Below are 14,059 nucleotides of genomic sequence, written 5' to 3' on the forward strand. Positions count from 1 at the left end.
CAGGCGGAGGCACTACGCGCATGCGCACAGCAGCGCCGGAAGCCCGCGAGGTGTCGCTCTATCCTCAAGGCACGATTCTAAGCACAAGCAGTGGAGCTTCGGTATTCGCTCGCTAGAAAGTCAATGCGGCGCAGGGCGTGCCGGGAAGGCAGAGTCTTCCTCCGGGACAGCCATCTTGTTCTCCTCGCCAGGCCCGAGCCGAGGGGCGCGGAAGGATGAAGGGATTCCCGGTGGTCGCGCGCTCCCTCTCAGTGAGTGGAACTTGGAGGCGTTGGGGGGAGACGGGGGGGAGGAAAGGCAGAGACAGCGGTGACAGCGGTTGTTCGGGTCCCGGCGGCTGCAGGCGGGCCTGACCCCAGCCAGCCCCGGGGTGGCGAGCCGGGGTGGTGGGCCGCGGGCGGGTGGTCGAGCGGGCTGCGTTCGAGCCTGTGGGGCTGTTAACGAGGGGCGTGAGTGGGGGCCAGGGCCGGGGTCGAGCCGGCCGGGCGGATGGCGGAGAGGGGCGGTGGGGCTGAAGGTCAGACAGGACGTGAGCGGGGCCCGGGGCGGCCTGCGCGCAGCTCTGGCTGGGAGCTGCTGCCGGGGCGAGAGGCTCCCCCCGGGGGCTTCACCCGAGGCCTCTCCCGGGAGCGGCCGCCGAGGCAGGGCCGCCCGTATGGCCGGAGAGGGGAGGAGCGGTCTCCCAGCGGATCCTTTCTGGCTGGGGAGGCTTTAGCTGCTTGTGGCAAGGTGGTGCCCTTGGCAAGCAGGACTCGGCTACTCCCGGAGGCTGGAGGGGCAGAGGGCTTGTTCTGCTGCAAAAATCTTGTTGAGCTGGCGGACAGCTGAAATATAACTTGTGTTAGGTCTCTGCTGGAAGTGCTCTCTTGAGTAGGGTGGTATCTTCTGAGTCAAAGTATAAACATGCACTAGTAATTCATAAATAAGTAGGCTTAGGGGTTGAAATTAGCTGTCTTAACAAATTTGTGGTGGGGGAAGAAAGGAGTTTTTCCTAGACTCATACATTGAACAGAGTCTGTGGCAAAGTAGGGGAATTATGTCATTGGTATCCCTACAACTGTGAGTGCAGCAGTTTCTGTCATTCGGTTTTTACTTTGATATGTATGGGAATGAAGTTATTTTTTTAATGTGAAGAGTAACAGATAAATTTATTTTACAAGTATAAGAAACTTCCAAAAAGGGTGGAAGGGAATAGCATTTCAGATCCAAAATCAATAGTCTTGTCATTTCTGTTGCCAGCTACTGGAGGGAAATCTCTTGCAACGTTCACCTCTTCAGTTTGAGGGCCTGCTTCTGGTTCTTGCTCTGCAGTTTCAGGACTTGCATACCTGTCCTCTTTGTATGCAGCAGTCAGCGTAGATAGGTTGGTGTTCTGAGAGGTGACTCCTTAGGAGTTGAACTGCCTACACGTAATAAATTAGAAAGTTATTTCCAAACTTGTGTTCTGCGTATGTGGATTGCTGTAGCGGTTTGTTCAGTTAATTGCTATACATTGGTCCTACAGACTATATAGTATCAGTAGAAATTCCCACTGCACAACAGCAAAGCGGGGCGGGGGGCGAGCTTTTTCTTGAACTTCCAGAGACGTCCTATAAGTCATTGCACAGGTTCCAGTAGTGATGTAAAAAACAATCAGATGAATTACAAGGGAATCACTGTTTTCACTCTGGGGCTTGAAGTTGTTCATTGTATTTCTACTTTAAAATTAGTTGCTTTTTCAGTGTGTAATGGAATATGTGATTAACCAATTCAGGAAATCCATTCTCTTTTGCTTTCCTCTCTAGAAGAGACTTTACTCACTTAAGGTAGCTCCTAAAGTTGCAACCTCAGCAACTGCAGAACGAGTGAAATTATCTCCAGAGTCTGAGGATCTTGAGGTCAGTATGAATACTGGTATTTTTTTCTCTCTCCTTTTTATATATCTTTTAAAACTCAGTCAAAACAGAACTGTGACAGTACTTCCAGTGGATGACTAAACCAAATTTTTTCTTTTTAATACAGATCACAAAATTACCAAATGGCTTAGTTATTGCGTCTCTGGAAAACTTTTCTCCAGCTTCAAGAATTGGTGTGTTTATTAAAGCGGGCAGCAGATATGAAACCGCTAGTAACTTGGGAACTGCTCACTTGCTTCGTCTTGCATCTAATTTGGTAGGTGTTTATTCTCTTTGTTATTATGTTGGCAGTAGATGAAATGGTGGAAGGTTTATGATCACAAAGAGAAACGATATGGTAAAATTTAATGTAAGAGATCTTGTAAAGTGGAAAGCAATGTACATTGATTCTTGGTTACCTGGTTCAAGTGGAGGAGAAATGGCATCACTTCGTGGAAGACAGGCAGTGATGTTTATTTAGAATTATGCTCTGGTGGTGTCTTAAACTGTGTATATAAAATATATCTATATCAAGCTATCCACATAACTCATTTTATTTAAGCTGCAGTAAAAGTTAATTTGAGTGGCTGATACAAACTCAATTTTGTGCGTGTGTGTGCAATATTTCTGAATAGTTTTTCTTACTGCTGCCATCAAGATATGCAGCTCTTTGTTTTCCCTTCCTGTTTTATGTCTAGCTTCAGTTATACAAGATGCTGCGGAGGCAGATAAATATCGGCAGGTTCAAAAAAGAATCAGACAAATTCATTGATAGCAGGTCCTTAAACAGTTGCTAGTAGGAGTAACTCCTGTAGGTACTGCAGGAATACCATCAAATGGGTTGTGGGATGTTGTATTTAAACAGTCTCATCTGTTGCCACTGTCAGGTACAGAACGTTGGGTTGGATGTCCCATGGGCTTGACCCACTGTGGCTGTTCCTCTTGTGTCTGTTTATCTCAATTGCTGTCTGGCTCTAGCTGCAGATGTAAACACAACCTCTCTCGCACACCAGCCAGCTTGTGACAATTACAGCTACACAGCACCACTGACATGTCTTTGACTGCTGTTGTATGGGTTCAATCCACATCAGTTTCCGGCAGAAAAAAAAAAAACAACATCCCAGCTGCTTATTACCTCTTTCCCAACTGCTGCCCGAAGTTACTTTCCCCAGGCAGCTGTCAGTGTAATAGTATGTATAGGCGTTCCTTGCCCTGGTTTTGTCAAGCTTATCTAATTCAAAGAATCCTATTAAATATTCAGCAAACCTGGATCATTCTAGAATGGGGCTGGGGAGCAAATATGTGAGCAATTATGGTGGAAAATCAGAGAGAATGATAGAAATGATTGGGAGCAGGGATGCAGTAAGCTGGCTCAACTTTTCAAAATGGCTTCTGTATAAATGAATGAACTGACACTGTTTCAACTTTGCCTGAGCACTGAACAGCGTCAGGCAAATCTGTTCTTAAAATAACTAGAATTTTAAGTTGCTCTTTTTTTTTTTTTTTTTTTTTTTTTTAATTTAAATTACAATAGACTACTAAAGGAGCATCTTCTTTCCGGATTACTCGTGGCATTGAAGCTGTTGGGGGTAGCCTAAGGTTTGTAACCGCGTACAAAGATAATCTGTCTTGGTAAAATGCAAACAAGCTGTATGACTAAAGGAAACTTAAAACAGTAAGCATAACAAAATGTAGGCAGATAAACTTAGTGTGGTAATGGTACTTGAATGGTGAACGTTGATAAGGAACGTCTTTTGTACTTCTCATTCTGTTAAGGTTCAAGAGTGCACCCATGATTGGTATTGTAGAAACACCTTTCAGTTAACAAAATATATATGTTCTGTACCTGGAAGAAATATAATTTGCCTAGAAAGCTTAATGTTCTTTCTGCCTTCTCAGGCTTCGAGATTAAACTTCTTGAAGTCAGTAGATTTTTTTTTTTTCCCCCTCCATCTTTTGTGAATAGATATCACTCATCATACTGCAATTCTAGGAACAATTCAGACAGTAGTTGGCTTTCGTGATTTGAGAATTTAAAGCCTAGAAAACAAGCCTAAGAGAAATAAAAGAGGGGTCTCGCTGTGCCTGCTTTCTTGCAATGTATCTTGAAATCATCCAGTAAGATTGTTTTATATAGAATTTGGTTAAAAGCAGAGTTTTATATAACTTGAGGCTCTACCCTTTTTTGTTCCTGTTAATCACAAATGTGTTGAAGTAAGTGAAAAAGACCAACTATGTTTTCTGCCCAAAGAGAATAATTTCTAAATTGCCTTGTTTAATACATATACACATTTTTCTTCAAGTTTTGCTATTCAGTCTTATTTGTTGTCTTACCTTGAATTATCATGGTATCTTAAATTCTGATGGTCACAAGACACTTGTTATTACTTGAGTACTTAAGATAGGAGTTTTAGTTATGTCTATTTCTGCTGTGTGTTTTATCACTCCTTTAAACAGTCATCTCAAGCAGATTTAAGGTTAACTAGATATTCTAGTCAGTATCTTGCTGATGAATTCAATGAATGGGGAAGTTGTGTGAAAATCCAATTCTATGTTCTCTGCTGAAACAGATTTTGTATTTTTTCTCATTTAGTGTGTACTCAACAAGAGAGAAAATGACTTACTCTGTTGAATGCCTGCGTGACTATGTGTAGGTATCTAGATAAGCTGTAAACTAAATTATTGCACTCTTTACAAACTGCTCTGTAGTAAAATAGAGACCTATCATTTTACAAGGTAGGAGTAATATCTATTTTCATGTCTTTGTAATAAATAAATAAATTACTGGATTAATATTCAGCTTCTGTATCATGTTACTGAGCATACAAATGCTACGGAACTGAAGTTGAATTCTCATACTTTGTACAGCAGTGCTAATAACTACTCTGGCTCGAGTGATATATTTTGTTGTTAATGAGTTGCTTACAGATTAGCTTGAATTGCTTTCAAGTTCAAAAGAAATACATGCTACTTCTATTGTGTTTAATGCCTTTGTAACTTTTTACTTTAGTGATACAGTAATGGAGTACCTTCTTAATGTCACCACAGCACCAGAGTTCAGACCATGGGAAGTAACTGATCTTCAGCCGCGATTAAAAGTTGACAAAGCAATCGCATTTCAGAATCCTCAAGTTGGTAAGTGTATTTTCTGATCCACTGCATTGGCTTCATGGGAGTTTCTTCAAAATGAAAAACTTCCGAAAAAATAGTTTCCCTTTTGCTCTGTCACATGACCATTTCATTTTTCGGCTTTTCCCCGTTGATGGATATGGTCTTTCTGTTGTGATGGAACTTTTTTTATAAATCCACAAGTTTTTCCAGCCTGTGCATAACAACATTTAGCAAGTAACATGCTGAAGACAGCTTACACCATTCTTCTTGGCAGCTTCCATTTTACCTTTTTAATTTTTTTGAAGTACAACCGAAGAATGTGCAAGTCATGACTGTTGTTGACAATATATTTGCAGCAGCTTGTGTTCTGATAACAATATTTAGGTATTACTCATCAATGTGGAAACAGTATTCTACAAAAAACTTCTTGAATTTGTGTGGTTGTTTTGGTATAAAAACAATATGTGTTTTCATTACACTGAAAATGGGTTCCAGTTTTAGGTTTATAAATTTAGGTTCGTGGGTTTAAAAAACAAAAACAAAAAAACTCCAAACAAACAAAAAGCAAACACAAAGCCTCAGCCAAACCAAGCCTATTCCAATATATCTTGTGTTACTTAACTCTAGTCATCCAAGTTCACCCAGGTAGTTCTGCACAATCAACATCATTTGTACTACTCTGTGAAGCATGCTCACCTTCATAACCCATTAAAGGTGACAACACAATGTTGGGCTTTGGAAAATCTATGGCTTGTATTGAAGTGCTGCTATTTTTTTAAATCAGAATCAAGAACAATCTTTGTTTTTTAAACTTGTATCAACTACAGGTTGGTTTCACAGTAATTTAATATTTTCAATTACAGTTGTGTTCAGAATCAGAACTATGAAGAAAGCATTGTCATCCTTCTCTTAGGAATATTTTGAGACTATCAAACAGGAATGAGTAGAATGCTCTTGGATGCAAGAAAAAACTTAATGAGAAGGGAATTGAAGACACTAGCATCCTTCATCTGAATAGGGAGATAGATGAGACATCACACAAAGCTACAAACAGTATTATAAACAGCCTGTTCTTTCTCAAGCTCAAGAACAAGGGATGCTTACAGTGAAGATGATGATGATTCTGAAACGAATTAAAAGGATTTTGGGGTTTGTTGTTGTTCTGTACTGCTCCCCCTCCCCCAAACACTGATTGCATTTATAGCTTGCTGTGGACACTAAAAAGTGTTGAGTATATGCAAGTTATTAGATTTTTTTTTTTTTTTTAATAAGTTACAAAAGAATGGAAGCCCTCAGACCAGATTCTGTTGCCCAAGGGTTTGGATGAAACTTCGATGTGTATTGAATTATTCCAGACCTGCTTTTGCAGAACTTGTGGTCCTTAAAGTGGACTACAGCTCTGTTTCACTGGGGTAACATTTAGGTTAATTCATAATCTTCCTTAAAAGTGGCTCTTACGTTAATCATCACTGAAACTTTGTTCCTTGTAGGAGTACTGGAAAACTTGCATGCTGCAGCTTATAAGAATGCTCTGGCAAACCCCTTGTATTGTCCAGATTACACAATTGGAAAAATTACTTCTGAGCAGGTAGGATTATTTGTGTTGTGTTATAAATCTGTTTCAGTTTCTTTACTGAGGATAGATGAGAGAGAAAATTAATTTAGTAACTATACGGTCAGTATTTACTATCCTATTAGTCTGGTGTTAGTTTATTTCCACACAGCTTTTAGTATTGGGTACAGAACTCGCGTTCACATTTAGGGAGGTGGTTAATGTTAGTGGCTTTTTGTTGATAGAAATGTCAATGAAATGGAAGTGTTCTTGTATAACAAGGGGTTTGTAGTTGTCACCGGAGAATGCGTAAAATGCTATTCTATAGACAGTTCCTTTTGGAAGCATTGGAGTTTGCTGCATGAAGAAGTATAAGGCTAACAGTGGATGTCAGAAACACACTTGCCATTTTTGTTCTTTATACAAAATACCCTAAAATGTGAATTTACTGTTGCAGCTTCACCATTTTGTACAGAACAATTTCACAAGTGCAAGAATGGCTCTTGTAGGAATAGGTATGTATGTTCTTTAACGGACAATGCAATTCATAAGGGAAAACTACTATAGAAATTTGAGTTCTCTGCAGAAGTGAAATGTTACAGTACACTTAAAACACTTTTATGTAACTGCTGTAGCTTTTCAATGCCATTACATTACTTGGAATAAACTTGTATTGCAGGTGTAAAGCACTCTGACTTAAAGCAAGTTGCAGAGCACTTTCTAAATATCCGAAGTGGAGCTGGTATTTCTAGTGCAAAGGCTATCTATCGAGGAGGTAAGTATATTTCTTGTATCTGTTCTGAATGACTGATTTTCTCTTTGTTATAAATGTAGTATTATTCAAAGTTGCAACTGAAAACTATATAGTTTTACTAAATGCTGTACATGGGAAATGACAGTTCAGAGGCATCTCCCATCTAAATAAGCAGAGTATTATTCCCCACCATGGAAAGTTCTGGGATAAAACTGAACCCATATCTCCAAAAAAGCTTTACCTGCAGGACCATTTATTCCAGAAAGTGAAAAACAAGCTGGCATATGGTTTCTCTTGGCATTTTGGGGAAGATTCCCTTAAGAATAGATTAAGGACTGTCTAGAAGTGGTGGTAGGCTTTCTTTTTAGGGAAGATCTGTTAAGTCTTTCATAAAAGACAAAGCAATGCTTAGCTCTTTCAGAGCAGTATCTTGTACTAATACCAATAACTATTCTTTAGTTGGGGTATCACATCACTCTGCAAACAGATGGGGGAAAAATAGTTTCCAACATTTAATATTTGACTGGAATAACTTCAGTTACTATAAAACAGGATAAATATTGCTATGAACAGAAGGTACGCTACTTTTCTGGATATTTGTTATCTGGAGATTCACTGACTTCTATCATCTCATACTATGTATGGTTTAGGGTCAGGTTCAAATAAGGCATAGCAAGGTACTTGATTTTTTACTTGCAAAAAAATTTTTGAATGTAAAGGACTTTTTAAAATGACCTACAGCCTACTAACAGCTTCTTGCTGTCTTCCTGAGTGGACATGCAGTAACTTCACACCCTGGCTTCTCTCTCATGAAACCAACTCCTGGCTAGAAATGTTTCCTTTCCATACCTCTGAACATACAGTAGTTTAAAACTGAACACTGCATTGCCTTTTTTTCTGTTGTTGTATTTTTAGGAGAAATCAGAGAACAGAATGGCGATAGCCTTGTCCACGCTGCTATTGTAATAGAAGGAGCTGCTGTTGGAAGTGCAGAAGCAAATGCGTTCAGTGTTCTTCAGCATATTTTAGGTGCTGGACCCCTAATCAAGAGGGGAAGCAATGCTACGAGCAAATTGTTCCAGGGTATTGCTAAAGCAACTACCCAGCCATTTGACGTAAGTTCAAAATGTTCAATTACTGTACTCTAGTATTTTAAGTAAAATGCGTACTATCCTTTGAGAGATTATTACCTCCAGCTAGGATCTTAATTAGTTCATTCTTGCACAAGTTACAGTATTTTAGAGAAGGCCTTCCAATCTGATCTTTCCTCTGCACAGATGGAGTTTAGCTTCCTGAATTACAGTATTTTAGATCCTAATCATAATTATTTTCCTACGCTTGATGCTGCGTTGTTCTGATAACTTGAAACAGTTGATGATAATGTTTGTTTTGCAGGCTTCTGCATTTAATGTTAACTACTCTGATTCTGGCCTCTTTGGGATTTACACCATATCCCAGGCTCCAAATGCTGGGGAGGTGAGTGGTTGATTAGAATTTAAGTATTAACAACATAATTCTCAAACTAGTGTTTTGATTTGAGATAGTGACTGATTCATCTAATAGAAGTCAATTCATCTCATTTCTTGTATAAGAATGCTGCATGTTCAGTTATGAATTAACTCTGTAGGCTGGGAATGAGACTTGCTTTCTGGGAAGTACAAATACCTAATATGAAATAGAGCTAGTAAAACGCCTTGAATTGCTGACTGTAATTGCTGATTTACATGTGTAAGCCTAAGCATATCATGAGAAACGTGCTGGCTCTCGAAGCTGGCAGAACTGAATGCTCTCATGAAAAATGGTGAGACTTTGCAAACTCATGTGTTGTTGCAATTTAAATCCACACTGTTTTTTTGTGTCTCACTTGAGCATTTATTACAGTGGTTTTAGTTTTGTTACAAAGCTGTTTAGAATTGAGTTCAGGCAGACAATCCCAACACTGTCAGCTGCTCTCACCTGAAGTTTCTAAGATGTCAGATAATAGAAATAACATGTTGAAATTTAATATGAGAAGAAGTCTTAAATGATTTAATTATCCTCAGGTCATAAAAGCTGCTTTGAACCAGATAAAGGCAGTTGCTCAGGGCAGTGTCACTGATGACGATGTCACAAAGGCAAAGTAAGTGAGTAAAGAACTGTCGTGTGTGTTGTAAAGAGAAGTTTCTTAACATGTGGCTACGTGTCAACACTTAGACTATTCTGTACAGCAAAGCTTATCGTTGTCCTGTAATTATTTCCATGGGGAACTGCTCACTTTCCTGCGTTAGAATTGAAGCATTGTGAATACTTCTTTTTTTTCAAAGCTACACTGATTCTCTGCTAGTGGTATTTCCTAATAAAAACTTGTTAGGTAAGTGTCAGTGTTTTCTGAAAACTTTTTCAATGTAAGAAATTAGCAAGTATCAGCAGATGCTCTTGTTTCAATCATACTCTGTAGTATTAAGATGTATTTAAATTAGAATCCTAAATTACATTATTTAGGTAATTGCCTTTACAGTCGCACTGCAGCAATTCCTAAAACAATTATATTAAGCAATCTTCTGCATCTTCAAAGAATAGTAGTAATGATGGTCTGCAAGTGTAAAGTACTGAATTAGTGATGTTACATCCAAGTGCTCGAAATACGTGCCCCTAGGAATATTTGAGATGAGGGAGAATTACTATTAGAGATGCAGTAAGGCCAACAAAGTTTTGGTGTTTCTCATTTGTAGAGGGTTGTGCACGTTAGTTGGTGCTTGATCTCCAAGTAGTGTTAAACTGCACTGAGCCTCTAAAACTGTAGTTGTGCAATACAACAATATAGTACAGGTTCATTCAAGTAGAAAAATTAAAATATTGTTTGTTCATATATAAAATACTTAGAAGATTCCATGTAAAGCTTGATTACACAAAACATGATAACCTAGGCATGATTGGTTGTGCCTTAGTCACTAGTAGCTAAATGGTGAATTCTGGACCTTTATGTTTGGCATTATTAGTTTTGTGGGGGGATTTTTGGTAATTTTTTTGGTCTTTTTTTTTCCTTTTCTTTTTTTTTTTTTTTAAGAAGCTGCCTAGTATTAGGGAGTTATAGTGCTGTGGCTTTTTTTTTGTGTGTGTGTGTGTGAGTTTCCCTTCTGGAATGGCTTCACATGTTTTCTATATTGCTCTTTTTCCTTTAGTGACAAAAAAACCCACCCCAAAAAACAAAATCAAGGTCAGTGATATCTGCAGAGTCTTGCAATTCAGTCAAAAATACCAAGCTACTTAATCATATTCTATTGGAATAAACCATTTTCTGCCATTTCGACTTTTAAAAAAGAATAGAAGGACTAGCTTATAAAAATAAGACTTTCACATGTAGCAGTGAGACTGCATGAAACAGAAAAAACAGTATAAGCTTGCTGTCTTTTAACAGAACATGGAACTATTGCACAAGGAACCTAACCATTTACATTCATTGCTTCTTTGTCACTTACAACAAAATCGCTCCGCATACATCTGTTCTTGATGAAAAACTGGAATCAATTTTAAACCTAATTTTTAAACTTGATAGATTAGTTTGTCTAATTCCTGGAGTACCTGCATTAGTTACTTCAAACAGAAACAAATTCTGAGCTAGACATCTTCTGACTGTGTGGGGTGGCTGATCATTCCAAGGCCATAGGTGTTCAAGTACCCTGTCATTTTCATGCTTGGACTATTTGTGGTGCCTCTTTCCTAACTACAGGACCCTTGCATACTTGAAAAGGAAAACATTTCAAAATGGAGAGGAATCTTGAAAACTTAAAAAGCACCAAAAACTTGTTGCATTTATGGGGGTGGTGGGGAATATAATAACAGGATTTACATGCTCACTCATCCTTAATGCTTTATTTGATGGCAGAAACCAGCTGAAAGCCACCTATTTGATGTCAGTGGAGACTGCAGAAGGGTTACTGAATGAAATTGGCTCTGAGTCACTGGTTTCTGGCACACACTCATCACCATCTGTTGTTGCTCAAAAAATTGACTCTGTAGCCACTGCTGATGTTGTGAATGTAAGTATGTGTCAGCATCTACAGGTGTTCCTTAATCACTGCGTAACGTTTTTTTATACAAAACTGGTGCTCGATTGTCTGTGTTTATAAACAGACACATATACTATCCTTAAAAAAAAAGCAACTCATTTACAAATCCCAGCTGGCTATCTTTATTAACAGAAGACCCTTTAATCCAATACATTGTAAAACTAGCGTAGCTGGGAGAATGTGAAATTCTCATCTACTTCACTTAAATTTACCAAAGCTGCCAACTAGTATTCGTGGAAAACTTGATATTCATTCCAGTGCAGGCACTTCTGTGTCAAGGCTTTTAGGATTCCTGAGTCTAGAATATTTGGTGTGCTTAATAAAACAATTAGGCTTTCGATGATAAATTGACATAACTGCATTGCTATTCCAAATTATCTTGTTGCTTATACTTGAAGCAAACTTCATACAGCAATCCATCAGAAAGAGAAATTCTAAGATAAAAAACTTGTTTTTTCAGAGTCACCACTAATTTGTGTTGCAGTAGCAACTAGCTTTAGTAGTAAGGAGAGATCCACTATATCTTGTGTAACAATTATTCTAGGAATAACCATTTTCAAAGAGTTTATGCCTTTTACATCCAACTGTCATTCTGCCATTCCTGTTTAGATTATAAAGTAATGAGGAGCTGGATTAGAAGCAAGTAAGTTTAGACAGCAAAAGGGAAATTGTTTACTTGATGATGTACTCTAATGGTGTTGGGATTTGTTGTTTCTTTTAATAACTTGAAGCTGAGGTTGTGAACAGCAAGATAAATTCTGTTGTAGTGAATATTTCCTTATATCCATCTTTCTGAATTATTTTCAGGCTGCAAAGAAGTTTGTCAATGGGAAGAAATCAATGGCAGCTAGTGGGGATTTGGGAAATACTCCTTTTCTTGATGAGTTGTAAAAACAAAACTGGGATGCGGATTCAAGATGGACCTGAGCTCTAAGTCACCTCTGTTCTAAATAAATTACTACTAATATGTTATTTATGAATTCAGTTCTTTCAGAAAATTAATCTGGAGTAATTGTGGCTTGCACTCATCAAATAAAGTGCTGAGTTCATACATTTTGTGCTGATTTTTTTTCCACTGAAAATGGTATCTAAAATGCTGATAAGTCTGGCTCTGTACACTGAGTTTAAAACTACAGTGAGAAAATAAGGTGAATTTAGTCAATATAAAAAATAGATAGACCAAAAATGATCATTGGATGCAGACAAATACTGTAATTGCCACTAGTTGTCCATGTATTCCGGGAAAGTTCTTGATAAACTGTCTGCACCATCCTTATATCAAGTAAATGAAGAAATTTATCTTCAAACAAAGATGAATATATTAGACCTTGGAGCTTGCAACTGCTATTTGTCTGGGACTAGCAGAGGTAGTGTTTCTGGATGTCTTCTCCACAAGTAGCATTGATAGACATCTTTGAGGGGAGGGAGGGCATTGCTAAAACAGCTTTATATAGCTAATATATAATTTCAAATATCTTAGGACATCTAGATTTTTTGGAAGTCTAGGCATGTATTAAAACAGGTAAGATACAACTTCAGAAATCTAGGTTTTGAAGAAGTCAAGTTTTGAGCTATTCTGAAACAAAGGCAAATTCTTCCAGATAGGACGTATCTGATACAGAAGGGCAGGAGGAAGAGGAACTGGTCTCATTGTTTTCCACAGCCTAGTATGAAGGAGGTCTACCCCTAGCATCAAACTTAGGATTGCACAATGCATCAGTATCATTATGAAGTACAGCATCATAACCAGTGTCTGTGCCTACTCTATGTATCTGGCCTATATGAGATACGTGCCAAATTTTGGATAGTGATAGTAACTTGCGAGTGAACTCACAACAGTATGGCTGGGAAGATTTATACTGAAAAGTTTCCAAGTCTACATCATCATTGCTACTGGACCCGGTGTCATCTTCATCCTCAGCATCTTCACTTGTGCTGAAAATACAGAGCATGGTATTACTTTAACATGCGATAATTCCCATAGCCATTTAGTTAACTAATCATGGAGTCTTGAGTTTTTTGCGAATACTTCTTCTAAAGACAAGTTCATTAGTTCTGAAGCTCCTCTAATACTATTGTCCATAGTCCTTTGCACACTGTTTCCTTTGGACTCTAACGTAATAGCTAAGTTGTAATTCAGTCAATAGAAAGGCAAGCTATCTTTTTTCTGCTCCTTCAGAATAGCAAATAATTTGATTTATTTAAACATAAGCTTAGAGGTTTAATCTCTTGGAAAGTCCCTTGCTGCATGAGCTTCCTTTCTGCTGTTCTAGCCTAATTATCTCTTTTTAATACTTCTGTTCCTTCCCCTACCTCTGAGGTTTTTTTTCTTTTACAACTTTGTGCCTCAGGAAAATGTGTAACTGCCTTGTATCCCATCTAGATTAATTATACTTGCTATATGAGCCACCTTTAGGATTGAGAGCAATCTATTTTTAAAAGCTTCTCTATGCAGTGTCTCTGAAGGAGTTTATTTTTCCTGAAGTTTAATTTTAAAAGTCATAATCATTAACTGCTGTCAGTAGTTAGGCTGATTAAAAAATAGATCAGCTTTTTACATGGTTGTAGCAAGACCTCCATCTTGGTATCATCAGCTACTTGTAATTGTCTAGATCCTTGGCTATCACAATCGACATGGCCTCTTTGACTTCAGTGGCATTCTTGCCAGCCAGACTTTTTATGGTCTCTGTGGAGGAGGGAAGGGGCATATCTAAAATTA

The 14,059-nt window shown here is 38.4% G+C and overlaps 1 protein-coding gene across 2 annotated transcripts; it reads left to right on the plus strand.

Moving 5' to 3' along the window:
* The first annotated feature begins 94 nt into the window (after positions 1-94).
* On the plus strand, positions 95-12,391 carry UQCRC2 (ubiquinol-cytochrome c reductase core protein 2). Of its 2 annotated transcripts, XM_075165160.1 has the most exons (14): positions 95-251; positions 1,785-1,877; positions 2,002-2,151; positions 3,409-3,473; positions 4,468-4,524; positions 4,885-5,009; positions 6,476-6,573; positions 6,995-7,052; positions 7,217-7,312; positions 8,207-8,406; positions 8,687-8,767; positions 9,334-9,410; positions 11,157-11,310; positions 12,148-12,391. In XM_075165160.1, exons 1-14 carry the CDS (start codon positions 216-218, stop codon positions 12,229-12,231), a joined length of 1,374 nt encoding a protein of 457 aa, XP_075021261.1. In that variant the 5' UTR covers positions 95-215; the 3' UTR covers positions 12,232-12,391. The 2 variants fall into 2 exon arrangements, with proteins under 2 accessions (XP_075021261.1, XP_075021262.1); XM_075165161.1 differs by lacking the exon at positions 12,148-12,391 and having other exon boundaries at positions 9,334-9,418; positions 11,164-11,311.
* The last annotated feature ends 1,668 nt before the right edge of the window (positions 12,392-14,059 follow it).

Source organism: Calonectris borealis, chromosome 16 (assembly GCF_964195595.1).
Source record: "Calonectris borealis chromosome 16, bCalBor7.hap1.2, whole genome shotgun sequence".
NCBI classification, from domain to species: domain Eukaryota; kingdom Metazoa; phylum Chordata; class Aves; order Procellariiformes; family Procellariidae; genus Calonectris; species Calonectris borealis.

Excerpts from the sequence above, each read along its gene's own strand:
- UQCRC2 (XM_075165160.1), top strand. The coding sequence starts at position 216 with ATGAAGGGATTCCCGGTGGTCGCGCGCTCCCTCTCA. Across the intron at positions 3,474-4,467 it reads GCTGTTGGGGGTAGCCTAAG|TGTGTACTCAACAAGAGAGA; the intron begins GTTTGTAACCGC and ends TTTCTCATTTAG. Across the intron at positions 8,768-9,333 it reads AGGCTCCAAATGCTGGGGAG|GTCATAAAAGCTGCTTTGAA; the intron begins GTGAGTGGTTGA and ends AATTATCCTCAG.